Below are 23953 nucleotides of genomic sequence, written 5' to 3'. Positions count from 1 at the left end.
AACTCCTTTAAGATCTTAAGGCCTTCATGACCTGACTCCTATTAAACTTTCCAGATATGCTGCACCACTCCTCCCCTCACATTCTGTGCTTTCCCTGAGCTGAATTAATGACTCAAGTCCCGACCACATGGCGCTTTCTCAGCCAGCACGCCCGTTCCCTTCTTCCCAGTCTGGCATATGTGTCTCTAAGCGCTTCCATAGCACAGTGCACGGCAAGTGCGAGAAGAGATCCTGAGAGTGGGGCCCGCTATTTAATCTTTGCAGAGCCACTGTCTGGCACATAGCAGACTCTCAGTAAATGTTTCCTGGTTAAACTGGAGAAATAAGAATTATACACTTACCCCATTCCCCTCCCCTGTCTTTTGTTTTACTACTTCCTTCTCATTTCAGCTTCACTGAATCCCAAGACATCAGTCCTGACAATGTAGTTTATTTAGGGTGGGTTCCCACTGACTTATTGTATACCTTTTTAGAGGTGTAGTTCTTTTTTTTTTTTTTTGTTTCTCCGCTAGTACCAGCTGAGTAAAATATTGCTTGCTAATCCTGTGTAATTTTCTGAATAGTACCAACTACTTTTGCCAGTGAACTTCAGATTTACACAACACAGGGCTTCAGGGTCATAGCGCTGGCCTACAAAAAGCTGGAAATGGACCACCACGCCACTGCCTTGATGAGGTAAATGGGAAGGATTTTCATAAAGGGGGATGGTTTGGTGGGAAGATGCACCAGTCTGGGCTGTGAACTCAGCAACAGAGGTTGCTGAGGATTCATGTATATGAAATGTCTCTGAACTTAGTAAACACAGATATAGCCATCCCTACTCTGCCTAAATCACAAAGCTGATGTGAGCACTGACTGGGAGAATTTACCAAGAAATAGCTATATAGACTCTGAAGTGTGATGTGATTGTATACCTTTGTGGAAACATACATGAATACAAGCAAATGCTTCATAGTATGAAATTATGGTCATGCCCCCATTTTGAAACAAATACAAGTAGCTAACTTCCAAAATCATGGTTGGTGAATTAGTGGAAAGTTACAAAAATTAGTTGGTGAATTCGTTGAAAGTTACATAACATTTTTCTGAAAAAAATTCTTGATAAGAAATATACAACTTAATGGAAAAAATATAGCTTAGACTTAAATATTTGTAGAAAAGCAAGGATAGCTTCAGAGTGACCATTGTTGGGAAAATCTTGGTATGATTAAATTAAAAAAGGGGCCCTCCAAAGCTAAAATGGACTATTGGTTCAACTTTATTTGTTATTTTATTTTCTACTGTTTTCAGTGCCAGCCATCTTTGGTAACACAGCTGTGGAGATAAGGCTTATTTTGTTGCTTAGGATTTTACATTTGGGAGGTCTACTTGTGTTCAACCCACTCAGACTCAACAACAGTCTCTTATTATAACTATATTTCCTACTGATTCCTTTTCTATACTAAAATAAAACTCATAAGTATATAATCACATATTTTGAAAAATAAATGATGCCATCCTAGAGAGTAAAAATAAGAACAAAAAATACAATGTGTTACAAAAGTAACAGCTTAATACACACTCAGCTGACTCCCCTGAAACAAAATGAAGCGATTTTTTGCTTGCCTCTGTGTGCAGAATCACCAGGGCTGCGCCGGCACTAGCACTAGATGCAGACGGATACAGGCGTTATGCATCGCGGTCTGAAAGAGCACTAGCCGTCTTGTTCTCAGTGAGATCACTGTGAAATGGTTTAAAACTCTTGGTAAAACTCTGAGTAAAACAGTACAATCTCCTTTCAACCTACACAATGCTTTGTGCTTATATGTAAAACAGAGCTAGGGGAAGTATAAATGATTTTATATTTTCTTAACATAATATGGTTGTAGTCTATATACTGTGATATAGTATGCTCTGTAGCATAATATAAACAGTATAAACCTATGCTAACTTAGGAAAATATAAACAACACTTTAGGGTCAGTGAATGTCCCATAAAGCATTCAAAGAGCATGTGGGATGCAAGGTAATTCTTGACTGTGCATTGGTGATTGCAGAAAATCTTGCACAGATGTTGAAAAAGTTTCCAAAGTGTCCTGTAGAGGCAGTACCGTGCCTGCTGAGAATCACAGATGTGCCCCAACCGTGTCGCTTTGAGCATGGGCAGAGAGGCCAGAGGCACAAGTGGCTCACCTAAAGTCATTGCGTATTGGATACCTGAGCATATCGGGCCACTCTCCTGGAGCCAGCTTAATGTGACCCTTAAAAGGGTTACTGTGGCTATTGTGATGCTGGGTATTTGTTGTTATTTAATCACCTCAGGTCACTCAAGTCGCTGGTCAGAGAGCTGACAGTGGACTTTGAGACTGGATCTCACATTTTCAAGAAGAAACTTGCTTTGAGGGAAGTAGTTCCGGCTGTGTCCACTTGTCGCCACTCTGGTGGAGGGGTTAGCAGTGTTCTAGGAGCATCTGGGCCCTGGCCGATGTGAGGCACACACAGCAGGGGAGGCAAGGGGGCTTCCCTGGGTTTTGCTTTCATCTGTATTCCAGCTGGATGTGGGCAATGCTGGGGTCTTGCTCTCGTGTCTACTAGAGGGGTCTGAGTCTTGGATAAATGACTCTTGGAAGAAAGACTCTTTGAGCCCCCAACCTCAAACGTACTCACCTGCACTTGGTCCTGTGGGATGCCTTTGAAGTGTCCTTGTGGCGGATGGGGCCTCAGAGACCCTGCTTGCTGCAGAAACAGTCATACTTTATGTAGAAGAGCCATGTTACCAGTTGAGAGTTTTTGAGGTTATGACCTCATACTCCTGGCACTAAAATGGTACAGACTATAGGTTTGTTTCTAGAAAAGCCGGCATTTTATATTTATATTGTGCCTCACTTATTTCCCATGATGTACCAGAGGTAGAGCTCCTCTCTGGTTGTTGCCAGCAGGCGAGGTGATGAAAATCAACACAACAGATGGAAGGGATCTTTGCAGTCATTTAGTTTATTTTATGCAAACGTTAAAGTAAACCTTTTGCTTAATTAATTCTCCTCCTTTTGATTCAGTTAGAGTAAATGTCTCAGTGTCCCCTTCTTGTCTGGGTGGTTCCTGGCACATATTCAGTATCTCAGGAATGGCATTTGAATGAGAGTCAATACCAGTATGACAGGAAGAGATTTATTTTCGTTTTTGTTTTGCTTCCTGTATGAAGGGCGGTGATGTGCTATTTCTGTCCAATCATTCAGGGACAAGGTAGAATCAGACCTGATATTTCTGGGATTGCTGATCTTGGAGAATCAGTTGAAGGAAGAGACAAAACCTGTCCTGGAAGAGCTCATCTCAGCCCGGATAAGGACGGTAATGATCACAGGTATAGAAAAAAGTAGAAAACAGTAAGAATTTGATATGGAAATAGATAGAGAGTCACTCATTAACAAACACTGTTGACTACCTTCTATGGATCAGGCACTATTGTAGGTGCTGGAGATGGGCAAAGAAAAGCAAAATTATTGTTCTCATGAGCTTCTGTACAGGTGGGATGAGATAGAAAGTCAATCAATCAATTAATTGGCAATAAAAGAATGAAATGAACAACTAGTATTGAGTGTCATGAAGTACATAGAACAAAACAGGATGATGTGGCAGAGTGCCTGACTGGCTATTTTAGATAAAGAGTCGTCTCTGAGAGAGATCACTGGGGATATTACCCAAATGAGAAGAAGAGATAAGCCATGCAAAATGATGATTGTGTTGTTAAATATTAGGAGAAGAAAAATGCTTGGTCAGCATGGTCTGTAAACTGCACTGAAAACCCATCAATAACAAGATACAATTCTGGAGATTCAAAAAAAGTGCTGACCTCTCTAGTTCTACTTTCAAGCCCAAAATCACACAAACAGGGGAGTGGTGAGAAAGGATCATGTAAGAGAAATGTGTGAAATTTCCTAATAGATGTTTCTGAATGGAGAATAAATGATTTCCTAATGCATTCATATTTTTTGAGTGTATTTTCCGCCTCATAGTCAGAGGCATTCAATTCTATTAACTGTGTTACCAAGATAGAATATTTCCCCACCTCACATCCCCTGAATCCAATTCTACTGTTGGGCACTCAAGGATACTTTCACTTTCCCTTCTGTCCCTTCCCATCCCCTGTTTCCACTCCACAATCTTAGAGACATTTGGATCACTCTTACTCTCTCCCTTTCCTGTCCCTCAATCCAACTTTCAGGTTTTGCTGAGTTAACTTACTACTTAATAAAATTTTCCTTGCATTATGATGCTTGTTTCAAAAATCTTTAGTTAGCACTATATTACACATTCTTATAATCCATCCTTAATCATTTAGATTTATGTAGGAATAGAAGTTGACCACCCTCCCTCTACTCCCTCCCTCATTGAATTTCTGTTGTTTTTTCCTTGCTTGGTTATCATTTTTTCTCAAAAATTGTCGTTGAACAGGATAGAACATTGATATGCTCTCTGATTTCTTACATAGGTTGGAATATTTTTCTTTGCTCTGACAGTTGGATGAGTATAGAATTTTGGGGATACAGTCTTTTTAAAATTTATTTTATTTTATTTTTTATTGTTCAAATACATTTGTCTCCATTTTCCTGCCACCATTTTCCCAACCCCCTTCCCCACCTCCCTCCTGCAATCTTTTCCCACTTTGGCTTTGTCCATGGGTCCTTTATACATGTTCCTTGACTTGACCCTTCCCTTCCCTTTCCTCACTGCCACCCCTCCCTTCCCTCTTGATTTTGTTAGTTTCTTTTTTCTTTCAGTGTTGCTGGTTATATTTTCCTTGCTTGTTTGCTTTGTTGGTTAGGTTCCACTTATAGGTGAGATCATGTAGTATTTGTTTTTTTGCCCCTTGGTTTATTCACTTAGCATAATGTTCTCCAGTTCCATCCATGCAGTTGTAAAGGGTAGTAGCTCTTCCTTTCTGCTGCATAGTATTCCATTGTGTAAATGTACCATAGTTTTTTGATCCACTCATTTACTGATGGGCACTTAGGTAGCTTTCAGCACTTGGCTATTGTAAATTGTGCTGCTATGAACATTGGGTTGCATAGGTTCTTTTGAATTGGTGTTCTGGGATTCTTAGGGTATAATCCGAGCAGTGGAATTGCTAGATCAAAAGGCAGTTCCATTTTTAGCTTTTTGAGGATATTCCAAACTGTTTTCCACAGAGGCTGCACCAGTCTGCATTCCCACCAACAGTGGACTAGGGTTCCCTTTTCTCCACAGCCTCGTCTGCACCCATTGTTTGTTGATCTGTTTTTGATGGTCATTCTGACCAGTGTGAAGTGGTATCTCATTGCAGTTTTAATTTGCATTTCTCTGATGGCTAGTGATGCTGAGCATCCTTTCATATGTCTCTGGGCCCTCTGTATCTCTTCCTTGGAGAAGTGTCTGTTCAGGTCCTTTACCCATTTTTTAATTGGATTGTTTGTCTTCCTGGAGTGGAGCCGTGTGAGTTCTGTATATATTTTGGAGATCAAACTCCTATCTGCTCCTATCATTGGCAAATATATTTTTCTGTACGGTTGGTTCCTTTTCATTTTGCTGATGTTTTCTTTAGCCATGCGGAAGCTTCTTATTTTGATGAGGTCCTACTTATTTGTTCTTTCCTTTATGTCCCTTGCTTTGGGTTACATTCTTTTTTTCCTTAATAATCTGTAGGTGTCTTTCCTTTGCTCTCTGGTTTTTGGTATTGCATATTACCAGTTCAATGCCAGTCCACAGATTTTTCTTTTCTGCATATAATCCTTTTCTTTTAACTTTGAAGCTCAGAAATGTTACCAGAATATGCTTATAAGTTTCTCACTTTTCATTAATTTGGTCTGGAACACAGTTAACACTTTTAATCTGCCTTTGTCCTCTTGGGAAAATTTATTCTATTGTTCAAAAAGTCTATTGTTCATTTAATTATTGCCTTTGTTCTCGCTCTCTTTTTTCCCTTCTGGAGTTTCTATTATTCATACAACAGGCCTCCTGGGTCTATCCTCTCAGTTTCTTATCTTTTTCCTAGTGACTATCATGTTTTTTAATTTTGCTTTGTGCTTTAAGAATTTTTTTGCACCCAGTTTTTTCAAACCACAAACTGAGGTCTCACAAATGACTATTAACGGCTACTCTACTTTACCCAGCATGTGTTCTGGCTGTTCAGCCTATCTTTTCCTATCTCACTACTGGGGTTTCTTAACTAGGATGTTACATATCTTTGTCAGGTGACTGAGACTCAGGCCTGGGCTGCATATCCTAACCAGTAGAGCTCTGATGGTGGTCGATGCAAAACAGGCCTGCATTGCAAAGCAGACCAGCTGCTGGCATCTGCTGAGGTCGGTGGGGGAAGCCTCTTAGCTCTCAGTGCTCACTATACTCTTCCAGATGTAAAGGGTTCAGCAGCTCCTTGCTACCAGTTAGCTCTTTTGAGCATCCTCATAAGGATTTTGGTAGAGACCTGAAAAGAGCTATGCTCAGGATAGCCAGCCAGATCTTATATTCTATATTTTTTGGTTCTAGGAATTACAATATCCATACCTACCCTTTCAAGAAACCTTACAACCATAAACGCTTTCTACCTTCTCTCCTTTATGTTATAGTTGCTATGTGTATATGGACAATTAAAGCCCCACTGGGCAATGTTAAAGTTTTTACTTTTAAAAGTAAGGAGTTAAAGAACATAAGTGAAGAAGAATAGACTTTTATATTTACCCAAAATTTTATTATTTCTGTTGCTATGTTTTCATTCCTTAGGTTTGAAGTTTCCCTCTGGTATCCTTTCCTTTCAGCCTAAAGAACTACTTTTAACAGTTCTTTCTGAGCATGTTCTATGACAAAATAAAAAATTATCTTAGTTTCCCTTCATCTAAGAATGCCTTTATTTTTACTTCATCCCTGAAAGATATTTTCATAGATGTCTGAATTGACAATTTGTTTTTCTTTCTGTACTTTAAACATGTTGTTTTACTGTCATTTTCTTGCCTCCATGGTTTTTAATCAGAAATCTGTGATAATTTTAACTTGCGTAATTATTCCCTTATATGTAATATATTCCTTTTTTTCCTAGCTCCTTCTAAGATATTTTATTATATTTGGTTTTTAGCAGTTTATGTGTCTAGATGTGGTTCTCACTGAGTTGTTAGGGGTTCACTGAGCTTCTTAAATCTGTAAATTTAAATTTTTAAACATATTTGGTAAGTTTTCTGCTATTATATCTTAAAAAATAATTTTTCTGTTCCAGTCTCCCCAGTTTGTTTTTTTTACCCTAATGAAATAAATGTGAAAAATTTTAATATTTTTTTGGTGTTTTTTTCTTTTCTTTTAAGATTTTTCTCTCTTCTTCAGATTATATAATTTTTATTGCTCTAACTTCAAATTCACTGACTCTTTCTGCTCATCTCCATTCTGTTATTGAGTGCATCTAGTGAATTTCTGCAATTTCGACTATTATATTGGTCAGTTCTAAGGTCAGTTATAAACCATTTAGTTCTTATTTATAGCATTTTTTTCTGGTAAGGATGTCTTTCTTGTTATTTATTTCAGGAGTATTAACCTTTACCATGTGGAGGAGGCTTACAATAGCTCCTTTAAAATCATTGTGTAATAATTACAACATCTGGGTTATTTTGGGCCATGCAATTGTTGATTACTTTTTCTTGAGAATTGGCCAGAGTTTCCAGGTTTTTTGGTATGTTGAGTATCCTATATATTTTAAATATGATGTTCTGAGACTTTGGATCCTGTTAAAATTTTTGGAGAATGTTGAGTTTTGTTTGTTTGTTTGATTGATTTTTAGCAAGAAAAACTCAGGAATGTAGGATTAAAAAACACGGTTCAGTCCTCGAAGACTTTGCTATCCTTCTTTGGGTATATTCTGCAAAGGTGCAACTCTGAGTTGGGGCTGGGACTCACATAGTTCACTCACTGATTTATTTAGGCTCCTTGTCTATGGCTGCCCTTTCCAGAATTTCCCTCATAATTCTTCAACCCTCAGGTGCCCCTTTTCCTAGTTCTTCTGGGTAGAAAGGCTAGTTTCTCAGAGTTTTCTCTGCACTGCTACCTGCACTGCTGTAGGGTCAAACACATGAGAGGAAAGAGAAACAAAACATGAGAATTGTAGCATCTTGTAGACTGTTTCTCCAAATTTGACTCTCTTGCTCATTCTTCTTGCTTATGTTTACTTTTCAAAGTCCTTGGGTAGTTGATTTTTGTATTTTTTTAAAATAATTTTTTAAAAAGATTTTATTTATTTATTTTTAGAGAGAGGGGAAAGGAAAGAAAAAGAGAGGGAAAGATCAATATGTGGTTGCCTCTCACACAACTCCTACTGGGGACCTGACCCACACCTAGGCCTGTGCCCTGACTGGGAATTGAACCAGCAACCCTTTGGTTTGCAGGCCTGCACTTAATCCACTAAGCCACACCAGCCAGTGCTGATTTTTGTGGCTTTGTTCAGAGTTTTCCATTATTGTCAGTGGGAGAGACAGATTATAGTGGGCTGACTCCATCTTGCTGGAAGTGGAACCACCAGATACTATATGAAATCAGTAGGGTCTTGTCAAATGTTTACCCAGCTGTTAACAAATAACAGAAATAGATTTGATTTTTATTTAGATTTGCCCTTTTATTTTCCTTTCCTCTCTCTGTCCAAAATGTACTGTTAGGTCATGAAACAACCAGGTAAAAAGCAGCAAGAAGCAGAAAAGGGATCATGAGATCAAGAAAGGTCAGGGCTGAGGAAGATCTTACATGTTATTTCTCTTCACATCTAAAATAAGTTCTTAACTCCTTATCCTAGTTTCCCAGGCCCTTTATGAATTTGTTCTATCTCTTCAACCTCATGTTAGGATATTGTTCCTTTCCTCTAGGCGACAATCTTCAGACTGCAATAACAGTGGCCAGGAAGTCTGGAATGGTTTCTGAAGGCCAGAAAGTCATTCTCATTGAAGCAAATGAAGGTCCTGTGTCCTCATCAGCATCTATCTCTTGGAAATTGGTAGAAGAGAAGAAACACATTACATATGGAAGTCAGGTACTATACCTGGAAACAGGCTTTCTACCATATTATCCAATGTTATTGAACTTGTTGCACAGCACTGGTGGCTGATCAGTTTTGACTGGCGGAGGTGTGCAGGTGATCTAAGCTCAGCATACTTCTCCAAATGTCTAACATATATACAGTGCAAAGAACTGAATTATATCTGTTTCCCCTATTTTTCCAACTGAGCTGTAAGATACAGTGCTTTCCTGGATGCTGAAAATTATCCATTCTCTTAAACTTAAATTTTTTTTTGGCTCTGTATGAGAAAGAATATAGATGGGGGAGATGATAATATAATTTTCCATTTTTCCCTTGCTTGTCAGCCATCCTGTTGAGTTCAAAGGGGATTAGTCCCTATGGGAGACAACACTATGTGAATTGGAAGATCAGACTGTATCTTCAGGGTGGGGAAATAAGTTTTCTTCATTTATCTCTAATCTGGTCAATATCCTATCTCTACTGTGTCTTTGTGGAACAATATTAATTTGCTAAGAAAAAAATTGTAAGTTCTCACTTCAGGGAGAGATTTGTTAAGTTGCAATGCTTTTGTATTTCACACTCGAAATGTGTGAAATGTGCTCTTCTCTGGGACTCACCGAGATCAGATCAGGATGAGAGCAGGACATGAGTAAGTGTTGTTCTCCTATTCACTAGAGACCAGGGTGTGCAAAGACTGATCTAGCAAAGAGAAAGCGTACCTCTAAGGAATCAGGACTTGAGTGTGACTTTTAAAGAGAGACCCCTGGACTGCCATTGTCTTCTCTCAGCTCTGCTGTGGTCCTGGCCTCTCTGTCTCATCTAAGATAACTGTGTCTTGCTTTGTAGGACAATTACATTAACATCAGGGAAGAAGTCTGTGATAATAGCAGAGAAGGAAGTTACCATTTTGCCCTAAGTGGAAAGTCCTTTCAGGTCATTAATCAACATTTCAGCAGCCTACTGCCAAAGGTAAATTCTTAGAAGGTGCTAATCTCTGGGTAAACATGGTGACACCATCATTTACAGAACATGATGCTCAATAATTTCAAACCTTTAAACAGGTGAGGTATACCTATTGAATGTATCATAAAAGAGGTAGATATTTTTATAGAGGTTACTGTTACCTCATTTTCTACTAGATTTAAAATCAGTAAACTCAATTAGCCGATTTTCCATCATTTATAAAATTAAAGTTCTAGTGACTTCCCAAGTCATCAGGATGGCTTTGGGGTAGCAGTCACTATATTGCCATGGTTAGGAGTCTCACAATATAGAGAAAATCCAGCAATTATACAAGAAGACAGGCTACGAATAGAGGAATTCCATTATGTTTTTGATAGAGGACCTCTCCACAGAAGAGGGACAAACTGAAAAATATCCGGATGAAGAATAAACCCATAGTGGCTGATTTACTTGAATTTAATTATTCACCACCTTAGGCACTACTTAAGCAAAAAAAAAAAAATAAATAAATAAATAAAATAAAATAAAAAAAAATAAATAAAATAAAATGAAGGCTTTGAAGCTGAATGAACACTAAGCTGAGTTTACTACCAGGGAACATGCAGATCTAACACAGAGGAGTTCAGACTCTGTAGATTAGAGCTCCAGTGGAGGGACTGGGAGAGGTTTATAAACCACCAAACCATCAATGTTCCATAGTCCGAGTTAGGCTTGGGATATCAGCTACATTTTACAATTTGACAAACCCAGATGGTAATGGTTAAGTCAAAGACCACACATAATTACTTTGCTATTTCACCAATCGGCTGTTTTTCTGTTACGTAGTTCTGGGCAATTTTCTGAGAAGCAGTCACCTCCTTTCCTTTTCCTGAGATCCTTACAATTTCTCATGTGGTACTGGGCTTAAGGTTCCATTAAGCTCAGGATTTTTCAGGACCACATTCTCCATGGCCGCTGAGCTAAATTCTTATAAGCCATCCTTTTCACCAAGTATTTTCACTAAGGAGTCACCTTTACTGATATCAGTCTCCTTGGTCATTTACTTGATGACCAATGCCAACAATACCTGTCTTAAAATCCAAAGGAAGACTTCTTGGAAAACAATTTTTTTGTTGTTGTTGTTGCAGTCATGGATATCATCACCCGGTCAGTTTTATGGGAGTTATTGATTATGTCATGTATGACCAGCTGTCATAATAAAATATTTCTCTTTTGGGTTCCTTACAGATACTGATGAATGGGACCATCTTTGCCAGAATGTCTCCTGGGCAGAAATCCAGTCTGGTAGAAGAATTTCAGAAACTGGAGTAGGTCCTTTACCAGGTCGGGGGGTGTGAGGGGCAGGGAGGCTTGGCAGGTGGGAGAGAGTAAGAAGCACAGGGGCTGCTCTGTTTGGCTTGGTTCTTAACTTGGCTTCACATGTCAGTCACCCGGGGAGCTTTGAAAAAATAGCTGTATTGACTCAATTGCACACATGGGGCTTGGACATCGGTATTTTTTTAAAGCTCCTCACGTTAGTCAATTTTGCCTCCAGTCCTGAGAAACACTGACTAGAACATAAGAGGCATGAAAAGCTATGGCGAGGAACAAGCCTGGAAAGGTCATTTGAGCTCAGCTCCTGAAGTGCCAATGAACATTTATATTTTGTTTTTACAAATTATTATCACAGTTATGATATAGGGAGGTTTGTATGACAAGAGATTCACATAACCTTAAAATATTAAAAGTCTATGCCAAAGCATCCTCTTTATCCTAAATCAGAAAAATGATTTCTCTTCTAACACAAAACATCTCCATTGATAAAATGGTCAGTCCAAACAAAGTGCTTATCATTTGCGACCCTTTATTATTACAATTATTTGTTCATGGAGCCCATGGAGTCCTGAGGGCTTCCTCCACTTCTGGTGCTGGACCTCACAGATATGACTCTTACTCCTACTCACTGCTACTCCATCCTGCAACTCATTCAGTTCAGTCACGGGGCAAGCTTCTCGATTCAGAAAGCCTTGTCTTCTCAGCATGATTGAAAACCTAGACAGTGAACTAGTTGCCTTCACAAAGCAGTGTGTAAAAAGAAGCACGGCAAATTCTGTAAATGCTGCCAGAGTGCTCTTACCTTAACAGCAGACTATCCATACTCTTTGTCAACAACTTAGAAGAGCAGCATTCATTCAGCCTCAAAGAGCCATCCCGAAGAAGGGGTATATTTTCTTTCACTTCTGGGTCTGGCACTGCATTTTTTGTTGAGTGACTGCTAACCTGGCAGATTTCCTCTTGTGTTATAAATACTATTAGTAACACCAATATAGATCATTTTATTGGTCATTTCAGAATTTATAAGGCACTTTCCCATATGGCACCTCTCTGAATACTCACAACACTTTGTACGGGAAAAAAATGATAGTCCAAATAGTAAAGTGATTGGGTTAACGATCTGGATGTCGCAGTGTTAGACTCTGTGCCCTCTCTGCCGTGCCATGCTGTCTTATCCTACAGTTGTTACCATCCTGTTTTACCGCTGACAAAGCTCCTTCCCAAACAGTGAAGCGCAGAGTCTCCCTCAAACTCTTGGAGTCCAGAATGTGTCCTGGGTTTCTTAATCCATTGTAGGAACTGCTGAGTCAAATTTTACTCTTTAGTCAAATCAGATTATTAGGGAAACTGCCTTAAAATAATAAGTTTGAACCTTATGTAATGAAGCTCATTTTATCTTTTTAATGAGAGAAATTAGCTTTTAAGATTGCTTTGATCTTTTCTACAATTAACATGGTTCCCATTTAGTTACTTTGTAGGTATGTGCGGGGATGGAGCCAACGACTGTGGGGTAAGTAGCATGTGTGGCATCATAGTCTCGCACTCGACTGTACTTGCCCAGAGCCCTGTAGAGGTAGCATTTCCTGAGCTATACGCTTTCTCCAGTCCTCTTGATGGAAGAAATGATGCTGAGGGTTTGGGAGAGTTTTAACCAAAGCTACATAGTAACTCAGCGATCATTATAAACTACATGGGGTAGAATTTGCATGTGAAGTCCCCACTTCTTTCACTGGGTGTCCCAGTGCCATCTCTATCTTACGTGGCAGGCAGAGCAAAATCCGGTCATCTCCTAGCTAGTGCCTGAGCCCACAATCCACCTGGTGGACAGCTTCGTTGGCCTTTTTCTTACGTGGCCTCAGGAGAGAGGTGTGTGAGTGCGCATGGACAGTAAGCCGACTCTTTGCTTTCAGGCTTTGAAAATGGCTCATGTGGGAGTCTCTTTATCAGAGCAGGAGGCATCTGTGGCCTCGCCTTTTACTTCCAAAACTCCAAACATTGAGTGTGTGCCGCATCTTATCAAGTAAGTAAGCACTTTCATCAGCATTGTTTACATTTCATCTGACTTCTGTTGTTCATTTTATTTTATTTTATTTCACTATTTATTTATTTTAAAATTTTTAAATAAATGTTCAATATTATTTTGTTTTAGTTTCAGGTGTGCAGCATAGTGGATAGACAGTCATATACTTTACAAAGTGTTTCCCCTGATAGTTCCAATACCCAACTGGCACCATACGCAGTTATTACAATGTTATCTACCATGTTCCCTATGCTGTCCTTTACATCCCCATGATTATTCTGTAACTACCAGTCTGTACTTGTCAATCTTTTCACCTTTTTCACCTAGTCCCCCAAGCCCCCTCTCCCCTGGCAACCATCAGTTGGTTCTCTGTATCTGTATGCCGGTTTCTGTTTCTTATATTGTTCTTTAGATACTGCATATAAGTGAAACCATGTGATATGTGTCTTTCTCTGGCTGACTTATGGATCCCATTTTTCTGCGAGTCAAGGACCAGGGAAACTGCATTCTTGGGTGAGGAGGGTGCTTCGTGGGAGAATGCAGTCAAATGTTCTACACCCAAGCGGACTTACCAGGAGTTAAAAATAACACTGGGAGAGGCAGTGGCATTTTTTAAAAAAGATTTTATTTATTTATTTTTAGAGAAAGAGGAAGAGGAAAGAGAGAAAAAAAAAATTGATGTGGGAGAGGACATCACTCGATTGCCTCTCACACCCCGAATCAAGGACCTGGCCCGCAACCCAGGCCTGTGTCCTGACCGGGAATTGAACCAGTGACCTTTCAGTTTGCAGGACAATGCTCAACCCACCGAGCCACACAGGACAAGCAGTGGTGTTTCTACGTTTCTAATGAAAATCACTGAATAGGTTATTTTTAGAAGATTGGAATCTGGAACTCAGTACTGCTTTGAAAGTGTTACTCAAATTCTTTGTATTATTATTATTTTAAATGTATCTCCTTAGACACTTTATAGTGGGTGATGGGGAGAAACTTTCTTTTTCCCATTTGCCTTCCTCACTCTTGCCTCTTTATACTTCCTTGCGATATCTTTCCCATCTCTAGTTTTCAAAATATTTGTCTTCACTGTCTCTACTAAAATTTCCCTTGGTGCTCTAATCCCTGCCCCCTTACCCCAACATGTACTTCTGCTGCCTTTCATTTAACTGACAGAGATGGTGAGTGTTGTGGCTTCTTTTGGTTATTAGAACTAGTGTGTGTTCACATTTATAAAGTGCTTCAATGCCTGTTTTATTATACTCCAAAAAGCCCGGAGATGTAGTAATATTCACCATTTCTTCTACAAATAAAGAAACTGAGGCTCAGAGAACTACCCAAGCTCACGTAGCCATATAGGATTGGAGATCGTATTAGAGTTAATTCTGTGTAAATGTGTTTTATCTATAAATATTATACTCCTTTCACCACATTAAAATAATGATTTGGCTGGTTCCTCCCTTTTTTTTTTTATTTTTTCATGTGCTCAACAAATATTTATAATGTCACCACTTAGTGCCTGGAACAGTTGGAGGCGCTGGGGATTCAGAAGCAAGTAAATCAAGACAATGCCAATCTCATGATATTTTCCTCTGGGGAGGAAGTCAGCCAAAAAAGACCCTGAAAAACAACAAACACATGCATAGATAAACCAGGGATAATGTGAGAAGTAGGAAGATGACCTACTTCTTTCTACTTCTCACATTAGGAAGATGGGCAGGTGGAATTGGTTGCAGCAGGTGGGGCGGTCTGGCAAAGCCTTTCTAAGAAGGTGAGGAGTGGGGAGAAACTCCCCTCTAGACAGAGCGAATAGCAGCTGCTAAGCCCTGGTGCAGGAGAAAGCTTGGTGTGAGGACCAGGCTTTGGAATCGTGGGAACTGTTACGATCAGAAGTAAATTTACAGTCTATTTTTTCCCAAATGAAATAAATAGAGTGGTATTGTGTAAGTAATTTATTTTCTGCTTTAAATATATACTATTTACTCAAAAGTAAAACAATAGTAACAAAAATGAACATACTTGTTTCTAGTCTATTTAAATTTGATATATATCTAATGTGAGTGTATATGTTGTTTTAGCCCAGTTTTAGAAAAAGTTGAGACTTTCAAATGCCATTTGAATGAAAAGTTTGCCAGACTCCTGAAGCACCTCCCTGAAAATAGCCCCCAAACCTGAGATCTTATTTATATTCCTCAGTTCACAGATGAAGAAACTGTGAGCAAGAGAAGAGAAACGGCCTTCCGACTCTCATTAGTATGAGACCTGGGACCAGCCCAAGTCCCCGGACTCTGAACTGAAATAATGCCCCCAGAAAGGACAAGAGGAACTCTAAATGTGGCTCCCTGCCTGGGTCAAGGCCTGTGGACCTTGGAGTGGACCCGGCCTTTCCCGAAAATGTAGTCATTTAGCACACTGACAGTGGGCTTTTCCCACTGGCTCATGGCTGTCCAGTCTGTCAGGCAAACAATGGAATAATCAGGCTTTTGATCTTTCCTCCTGAGCTCAGCTGAACAGCACAGAATAACTGACCTCATTTCTTTTCATTCCTTTCACTTCATTCCTTTTGCATTTCTTTTCTCTCACAGGGAAGGACGTGCAGCTCTCGTGACCTCATTTTGCATGTTTAAGTACATGGCTCTGTACAGCATGATTCAGTATGTTGGTGTTCTGCTGCTCTACTGGGTATGACCTGGGACCTAGCCTCTTGGTTAGTGAGAACTGAGACAAGGGGCGGTGCACTCTCAGTACGCAATGCCTCTTAAACGAAGTGCAAATAGAAGATTTGAGCACGGACCGCCCCTCTAAAACTTTAACGTTTTGAAAATAAATCAGAAGTAGACAAATGTACACAGGAAAACCTGTGAGTGCTATTTCTCTGACTCTGATAGTCTAAAGGTAGCTGAGGATCAGAATGGAACAAATCGCTCTCACTGTTGCTTTTGCCTGCTTAGATCAGGTCTCTATCTTTCCAATCCAGTATGGCTCACCCCTCACACACTATTCTCTACAGACATGATTCTCTGATTAGGTGCTGCAATGTGTCATGACTGGCTCTCCCTGGAAAAACGAGCCCTGATTATTATTGTTCGCCAATTTCAGTGGTGAAAGTACTCCCACCATGGCTGGTTTCAAGCTATCCACCTGAACATAGAGTTGGGGAGAGATGTACAATAGCATACCATTAAGTAGTACTTGCACCACATACATACAAGAGTTATGAATAACCTCAAGAACATATATAAACATTAAAATGTGGGAAAATGATTAGAAGGTGCTGAGTTTTGAGTATTTATTACCTCTTTTTTTCAGTATAATTTAATAGTAAATTTGTATAATTTAAGATTTTATATTGGCTGTATTTAACAACCGGCTCACAAAATTTCTGAAAATCTAGGAGGAGACTCTTATGAGCCAGTATGAGCCAGCATATCACTGATTCCCTGAACATAGGGGTTTGAAAATTAGCATACCATACCACAAAAAATACATAGATCTTGTGATGGCTTTCACCATTTGACCAAACATAAAGGGAGAACACACATGATTACTGCTTGTGGACTCAACATATAGTGCCTTTTTCTATTAGTTAACGCAGAGAAAGGGAGTGCTTTTTGTACTGGAAGCACCTAGATTCATCTCTGTATCTTGTCCTTCAACTTGGGTTGAAAAGTTTTATTTCTTTTATCTTTAGATTATTCATGTCTTTTCCCACTCACTAATGACTGAACTAGAGAAGAAGAGGCTATTTATAAAAATTTGGCCCTCTTGTGAAATATCAATAGCTCTTGCTCAAAGCTAGAGTTAAACATGGGTCATCATTATCTCCTTTCCACCAGAGGGTAAGGGGCAAGGAAGGAAGTTACTTAAAATCTGTAAGACCTAAGTGTTTTTTTCCTCAAGGATCAGGGTGCTTTATCAGGGACTTTCAAAAAACACCCAAGAATGCACATAGTTTGTTCAGTTCTTGTCATTTTCCATCAGTAAAATTTAGGTATGATCATCACACATTGGCCACTTGTTACTGCTGGGAATGCACTCTTCTTTTAGTGTGCTAGACCGAACCCCAACTCTCCTGCTAGCCAGTGGAAAAGAGAGCAGGGATGCATCTGGTAGAGTGAGATATGCTCTGCAACACGGGCGATAATAATGCACGAAGGACCCAGCCCAGAAAGCACACGATGGGGGCCCTCCTGGTGAGACAGGGTTTCACAGCCTTGTCTCTAGTCCTCCCATCAATCTAAATAGGCCCCTGGCCACACCATCTCCTTGGTAATTTGCTTTACAGTCCTATGTTGCAGTGAGAAAATGAATGAAATTGATGTCAGACTTCACCCAGAAGCTCACAACTCTTTTGAGCTGCTTTCCTTTTATTTTCAGGAGACGAACAGCCTATCGAATTACCAGTTTCTGTTCCAAGATCTGGCCATTACAACTCTTATTGGTGTAACAAGTAAGACGTTTTTAAAACTTTCTTTCCAAAGGTGCTCCCCTCAGCTTGCCTCCCTCTGCCCCAGAAGGGCTGGTCCACCAGGAGGGCAGGGACAGCAGCTGCCGCAGATGTGATGTGTGACTTATTCCTAAAGGAATATACAGAGAGGTAAAGAGAGAACAATCCTCATTTTTGAGTGTTGAAAGAAAGTGTTAGCCACAAAAGCTGGCTAGTTACTTTGCTGTTTCCCACAAAATACAGAGCTTCCATAAAAGGTCACTAAATAGTTAAAATAAAAAAAAATCTTGAAAAACTCAGGAACACTGATTCTAGTGTGTTTTTAGGTAGCGGTATGGTTAAAATGTGCTCAGTATATAGCTTATCTGTTTTCCGTCTCCAAATCCTAGCCTCTCAAGATCTAGAACAGAGATTAAAGGTCATCTTGCCGTTATACCACTCTCACCCCTCCCTTCTAACTAATCTGTGAATTACTTTCCAATTCCCCTGGCAAGGAATTTTCATCCCGACCCACGTACTAACCATCATCTTTACCAAATTCTCTGCTTTCCTGGCTGTTACATATAAATGCCAACAGCCTCACTTGTACTGTTAACCCTACCTCCCCTTATTCTCATAAGGGCTTTGTTCATGTAGTAATTCCTTCTTCCATCATGGTCAACTTTTCTCTGGGCTACTGGATGATTCCTTACCAGCATATAAGTATATTTCCATCTCTTCTTTCCTTAAAAGCTTTCTCCTTGACCCAAATCAACTGCTATCTGCCAAACTTCCTCATTAGCTGTGTATACCCACTTTCTCCACTTGTTATCTTTAATCTTATTATTTCAGCCAGATTCTAACATTCAAAAGGTATGAACTTGGATACTTGGCCTGTGCTCCTGTTTGAGGGGAGGCAATGGTAGGTTGGCAAATGTTTAACAATTGGCATTACAAGAAAAATCTTTGTACACATATGCACATAAGTTTTTATGAACTGAAAAGAAATATGTGGTGAGAATTTTCAAATAATAATACAATATACAATGCATTATTGTATATTCACTATTCCATTTAGCCAATTGATTCTCACAGGATGCTTTTTCTGAGGGTTTACCAAATTCTTGTATCCATAGTCAACCTATGCTTTAGCATAAATCTTTGTTGACTTTTTTTTTTTACCTAAATGGCAAAATAGCAAAAATTTATGTTGAAACTTTAACCATTCATCAGTGATGTGAGCAACTTATTTGCTGAATTGGATAATAGTTGTTGAATGCTGGAAGATTATTTCCTCAGGAAAAAAAAATTCATTCATGAATGGCTACAGACATGCCACACTTTTAAGTTTAATTTCCATTATTAACTTCAAGAACATAGATAATTTTAAAATGTGAAATAATTAAGAAATTATCCATTTTGAGTGTTCATTATCTTTGTTTTTCATATATTTATTAAGCTGTAAGTTTATGTAATATACTTTTACTAATGGCTACATTTAATAACTGGCTTGCACATTTAGCAGGCATTGGCCCTTAGGAGCCAAGGTGAGCCAGCCTTAGCCACCCCTGGCTGGGAGGATGCACGTTATTGGCACGCGAAAAAGTACATCTTAGATTGCCTCTTCCCCATGCCTCATGGTCTTGCTTTCACATTATTTCCTCTTATATTTTCCCATCATAATCTTAACAACTATCACAGCAACTTATCATTTTAAAAACTGGTTCAAAAGCTCTGTTTTTGGAGAATGAGCTCACAGGGGGCAGCTGCTGTCTACGCTTCCACGTCTCCCTTACCGATGCTGCTTTTGTCAAGCCCATCAATGACTCTCATTGACAGCCATGGCCACTTCTCTCTCCTGATTGTACCTGAATCTCTCAGCAACTATTTCCTTCTGCAAAAGGTTTCTTCTGTTGCGTCTGTGATACCACGCCCTCCTGCATTATCTATCACTGTTGCGAGTACAGTTTTCCTGTCTCTTTTGCTGGCCTCTACTCCTTTAACTATCTTCTCACTCTTGGAATGTTCCAAGCCTTTTTCTCGAGTTCTTTTGTCTTCTCAATCTACACCATCTCTGTAAGTGATTTCAACCACTCCTATGACTTTACTGTCACCTACATGCTGATGTACCCCCAATTTATATCCCTGGCCTTGATACCTACCTTGAGCTCTAGAAATGCCTCAACTCAGCAACTAATTTTGGATATTTAACAGAATGTAGAATTAGCATGCCCAAATAGAACTCTTTATTCTATCTTATCTTATAATTAACAAAACCGTTTAAAAATTTACTGACTAGATTGTAGTACTTACTACTACCTAGGTGTGTGAAAGAAAAACAACAAAATGGAGTTAATATTGTCAATAGAACAATCTAAAAGGGAGCCAGGAGACCTCTGGGAAGCTACACGAACTCACCCCCCTCCACGTGGAACTGAACTTTTGAACTGGGCTAAACCACAAATGGCTGCCTTCTGAACTGGCTCTGCATCAGTGAACTCTCTATTAAGAAATAAAATTCTCACCTAGAAACAGGCATAGGCAATTAATCATATATATAGCATAGTGTAAGTTTGCTTGTAAGCATCAATCACAGCTATTTTAAAACAACTGTGTAACGTCTTTGAACAATACCTCCCACCCCCTACCCCCTGCCTTTTTTTCTTTTTCCCTTGGTACACAATCAGGTCTCTACCAAAATGTGTGTCATAAATTGCAATTCGTAAGGCCCCAAATAAAGTTTTCATTTGCTTTGCAGGTATTGGTCAAAATTAATTGATATTGGCACTTGGGATATGTCAGTGAAGAAAAAATTCCTTAAAATAACATCATTATCTATCTGATTGTTCAAAGACCTGGAGTCATCTTTAATTTTTCTCTTTTCTTTATCCTTCACAACCAATACATATGAAATTCCTATTGGCTCTACCTCCAAAACATATCCTGTTCCCTTCTCTCCATCTCTGCTCTAGCCACGGTCTCAGAACAAGGTTACGGCCCCTTAGATTACTGCAGTAACTCTACAACTAATCTTGCTTCCCCTCTTACTGCCTTCCCTTCACTTTCATTTACCTTTCAGACAGTGATGAGAGTGATAGTTTTTTAAATTTAAATTTGATTGTCATACTCCAGCTTAAAATGCTCCAGTGGCTTCTCATTTCTACTAAATCCAAAGTCTTACACAACTTATTTCTGCCTACTTTTCCAACTGCACATCTAAGCACATTGCTATTCACTTACTGTTCTAGGTGCGCTAGTCTGTCTGTCTCCTGAGCATTGCCAAGTTTGTAGTCACCTTATCTCCTTTGATTTTGCTATTTTCTTTGCCTAAACTACTTACCTTTCAGATCTTCATATGACTTTGACTGCTTTTTATTATTCAGATTTTAGCTCAAATGCCACCACCTCAAGAAGGTCACTTTAAATAATGACCAAGCCAATTATTCTCCAGCACACAATTCTGTTTTATTTTTTCACAGTACTCATCACAATCTGAAATTATATTGATCTGTTTTTATTTGTTTTTGCCTGCCTCTCCTCACCCAAAGTATGTACTTCATAAGAGCAGCACCTTGTCTGTCTTGATCATTGCTGTATTCCTAATACACCTAACAGTGCCCGACAGATCAAAAAAGCTCATTAAGTATTTGTTAAATCTATTGAAAGAACAGTCTGGGACAGTCCTTATTGTTAGCAGAGTTCTCTTTCCCATCAGACCAAATCTACCTCCTTGTAACTTTCACCCATCACAGTTCTGCCATTTGGAGTGGCACAGAATAGTCTACACTTTCTCCCCATGACAGTCTTTCAGATATTTGAAAACAGTTCTAATTTAACCTGTGATTATTCTCTTCTACCTAACAACCAACTCCAGTGTTTTGTTTCTATTTTTTGACAAATAACTTGATCCTTTTTTATATTTATCTTTGATTAACATATAGTCATTGTGAAAAGAAGATATGACAAAGAAAAAAAAACTTCCTTTATCCTAATCCACAGCTAACCAATTAAAGCATTTTGATATACTTCCTTTTGGTCATATATATGTGTATGTATCTATATATGTGTGTATGTGTGTATACATATGTGTGTATATACATACATATACGTATACATATATAAAGAAATTTGAATCATGTTTTCTATGTAATTATGCATGCTGTTTTTCATTTAACTTTGTAAGTACTTTTAAATGTTATTAAATATTTTAATTTTTTTATTGTGGTAAAATGTGTATAACAAAATTTGCCACTTTTGTCATTTGTAACTGTATAGTTCAGGAGCATTAATTACATTCACAATGTTGTACAACTATCACCACTAACTGTTTCCAAAACTTTATCATCGCCCCAAACAGAAACTCTGTACCTATTAAAAAATCACTCCCCATTGCCCTCCCTCTAAGCTTCTGGTAACCTCTAATCTACTTTTTGTTGCTATAAATTTGCCTATTCAGAATATTTTCAATAAGTCAAAGTGTACAATATTTGCCCCTTTGTGTCCGGCTTATTTCACTTAGCACAATGTTTTCAAGGTTCATCTATGTTGCAGCATGTATCAGAACTTTATTTCTTTATAATGGCTGAATAATATCCCATTAAATGTACATACCGCATTTTGTTATCCATTTATGCATTGATGGACTTTGGTTGCTTCCACTTTTCGTTTATTGTGAATAATGCTGCAATGAACCTTTGCATATAATATCTGTTTGAGGTCTTATTTTCAATTCTTTTTGGTACAGAAATGAAATTACTGTTTTTGGAGAACTATTTTCCATAGTGACTGCATCAATTTACATTCTCACCACCAATGTATAATGGTTCCAATTTCTCCACAGCCTCATCAATGTGTTAACTTTAATAAGATTATTTTAGATATTCTAATAGTATGGAGTAGTATCTTACAGTGATTTGGATTTTCATTTCTCTGATGACTAATAATGTTGACATATTTTCATGTGCTTGTAGCTATTTGTGTGTCTTATTTGGAGAAATGTTTATTCAAGTCTTTTGCCCATTTCTTAACTGGATTTTTATCTTTTGACTCCCAAGTTCTGGAGTTCTTCATATACTGTGGATATTAAAACCTTATTAGATATATAATTCAAAACATTTTCTCTCATTCTATATATTGTATTTTCACTTTTTTGATGTATTTTGTTATATAAAAGTGTTTAATTTTGATTAAGCTCAATTTATCTATTTTTTTCTGTTGTTGCTTATACTTTGGTTGTCTTATCTAAGAATCCATTGCTAAATTAAAGGTCATCAAGGTTTACCCTGTTTTTCTTCTAAGAATTTTTTAATGATTTTTAGCTCTTGTATTTAAATCATTGATACATTTTTTATAAATGGTGTGAGCAAGGGGGTCCACCTTCATTATTTAACATGTGGAAATCCAGTTGTCCCAACACAATTTGTTATAGAAACTGTTCTTTTTCCCATTTAATAGTCAATGCTCATTGAAAACCAATTGGCCATACACATATGGGTTTATTTTTGGATGTGTAGTTCTATTCCACTGGTCAGTATGTCTACCATTATGCCAGTAACATACTGTTTTGATTACTGTCTTTGTAGTAAGTTAGAAATCAGAATGTGTGAGTCTTCCAATATTGTTCTCCTTTTCCAAGATTTGTTTGACTTTCCCACAAGAATTTGAGAGTCAGCTTTTCCTTTCTGAAAAAAAAAAAGCTGTTTGAACTTTGACAGAGAGTGCACTGAATCTCTAGATCACTTTAAGTAGTACTGACATTGTGACAAAATTACATCTTTCAATCCATGAACATTGGGTGTATTTCAATTTATTTATGTTTTCTTTAGTTTCTGTCAGCAAAGTTTTATTATTTTCAGTGTACAAGTCTTTTTGCTCTTTGGTTAGACTTATTTCTAGGTATGTATTCTTTTGGATGCTATTGAATTGGAACTATATTCTTAATTTCCTTTTTAAATTGTTTGTTGCCAATGTATAAAAACACAACTGATTTTTATGTGTTGCTCTTGTACCTTACAACATAGCTGAATATGTTTACTAACTCTAGTAGTTTCCTTGCGGGTTTTTTTTGGGATTTCCCCTATACAGAACAATGTCACTTGTGAATAGAGATAGTTTTACTTCTTCCTTACAATTTGGATGACTTTTATTTCTTCTTTAATCACTCTGGATAGAATGTCCAGTACAATGTTAAATAGCAGTGATGAAAGTGATCATCCTTTCCTTGTTCCTGGTGTTAG

The 23953-nt window shown here is 38.4% G+C and overlaps 1 protein-coding gene across 1 annotated transcript in view; it reads left to right on the top strand.

Moving 5' to 3' along the window:
- Positions 1-23953, top strand: part of ATP13A4 (ATPase 13A4) — a 122677-nt gene that overhangs the window by 85324 nt on the left and 13400 nt on the right. Inside the window, exons 17-25 of the mRNA XM_054585138.1 lie at positions 564-675; positions 3215-3339; positions 8849-9012; positions 9847-9969; positions 11191-11270; positions 12745-12787; positions 13188-13297; positions 15877-15973; positions 17669-17741. Of these exons, the coding sequence (XP_054441113.1) occupies positions 564-675; positions 3215-3339; positions 8849-9012; positions 9847-9969; positions 11191-11270; positions 12745-12787; positions 13188-13297; positions 15877-15973; positions 17669-17741 (927 nt within the window). The remainder of the gene's footprint in view (positions 1-563; positions 676-3214; positions 3340-8848; positions 9013-9846; positions 9970-11190; positions 11271-12744; positions 12788-13187; positions 13298-15876; positions 15974-17668; positions 17742-23953) is intronic.

Source organism: Pteronotus mesoamericanus, unplaced genomic scaffold, assembly GCF_021234165.1.
Source record: "Pteronotus mesoamericanus isolate MK-2021 breed Mesoamerican mustached bat unplaced genomic scaffold, CSHL_Meso_final contig_82, whole genome shotgun sequence".
NCBI lineage: Eukaryota > Metazoa > Chordata > Mammalia > Chiroptera > Mormoopidae > Pteronotus > Pteronotus mesoamericanus.
This window is presented reverse-complemented; position numbering and strand designations above follow the sequence as displayed.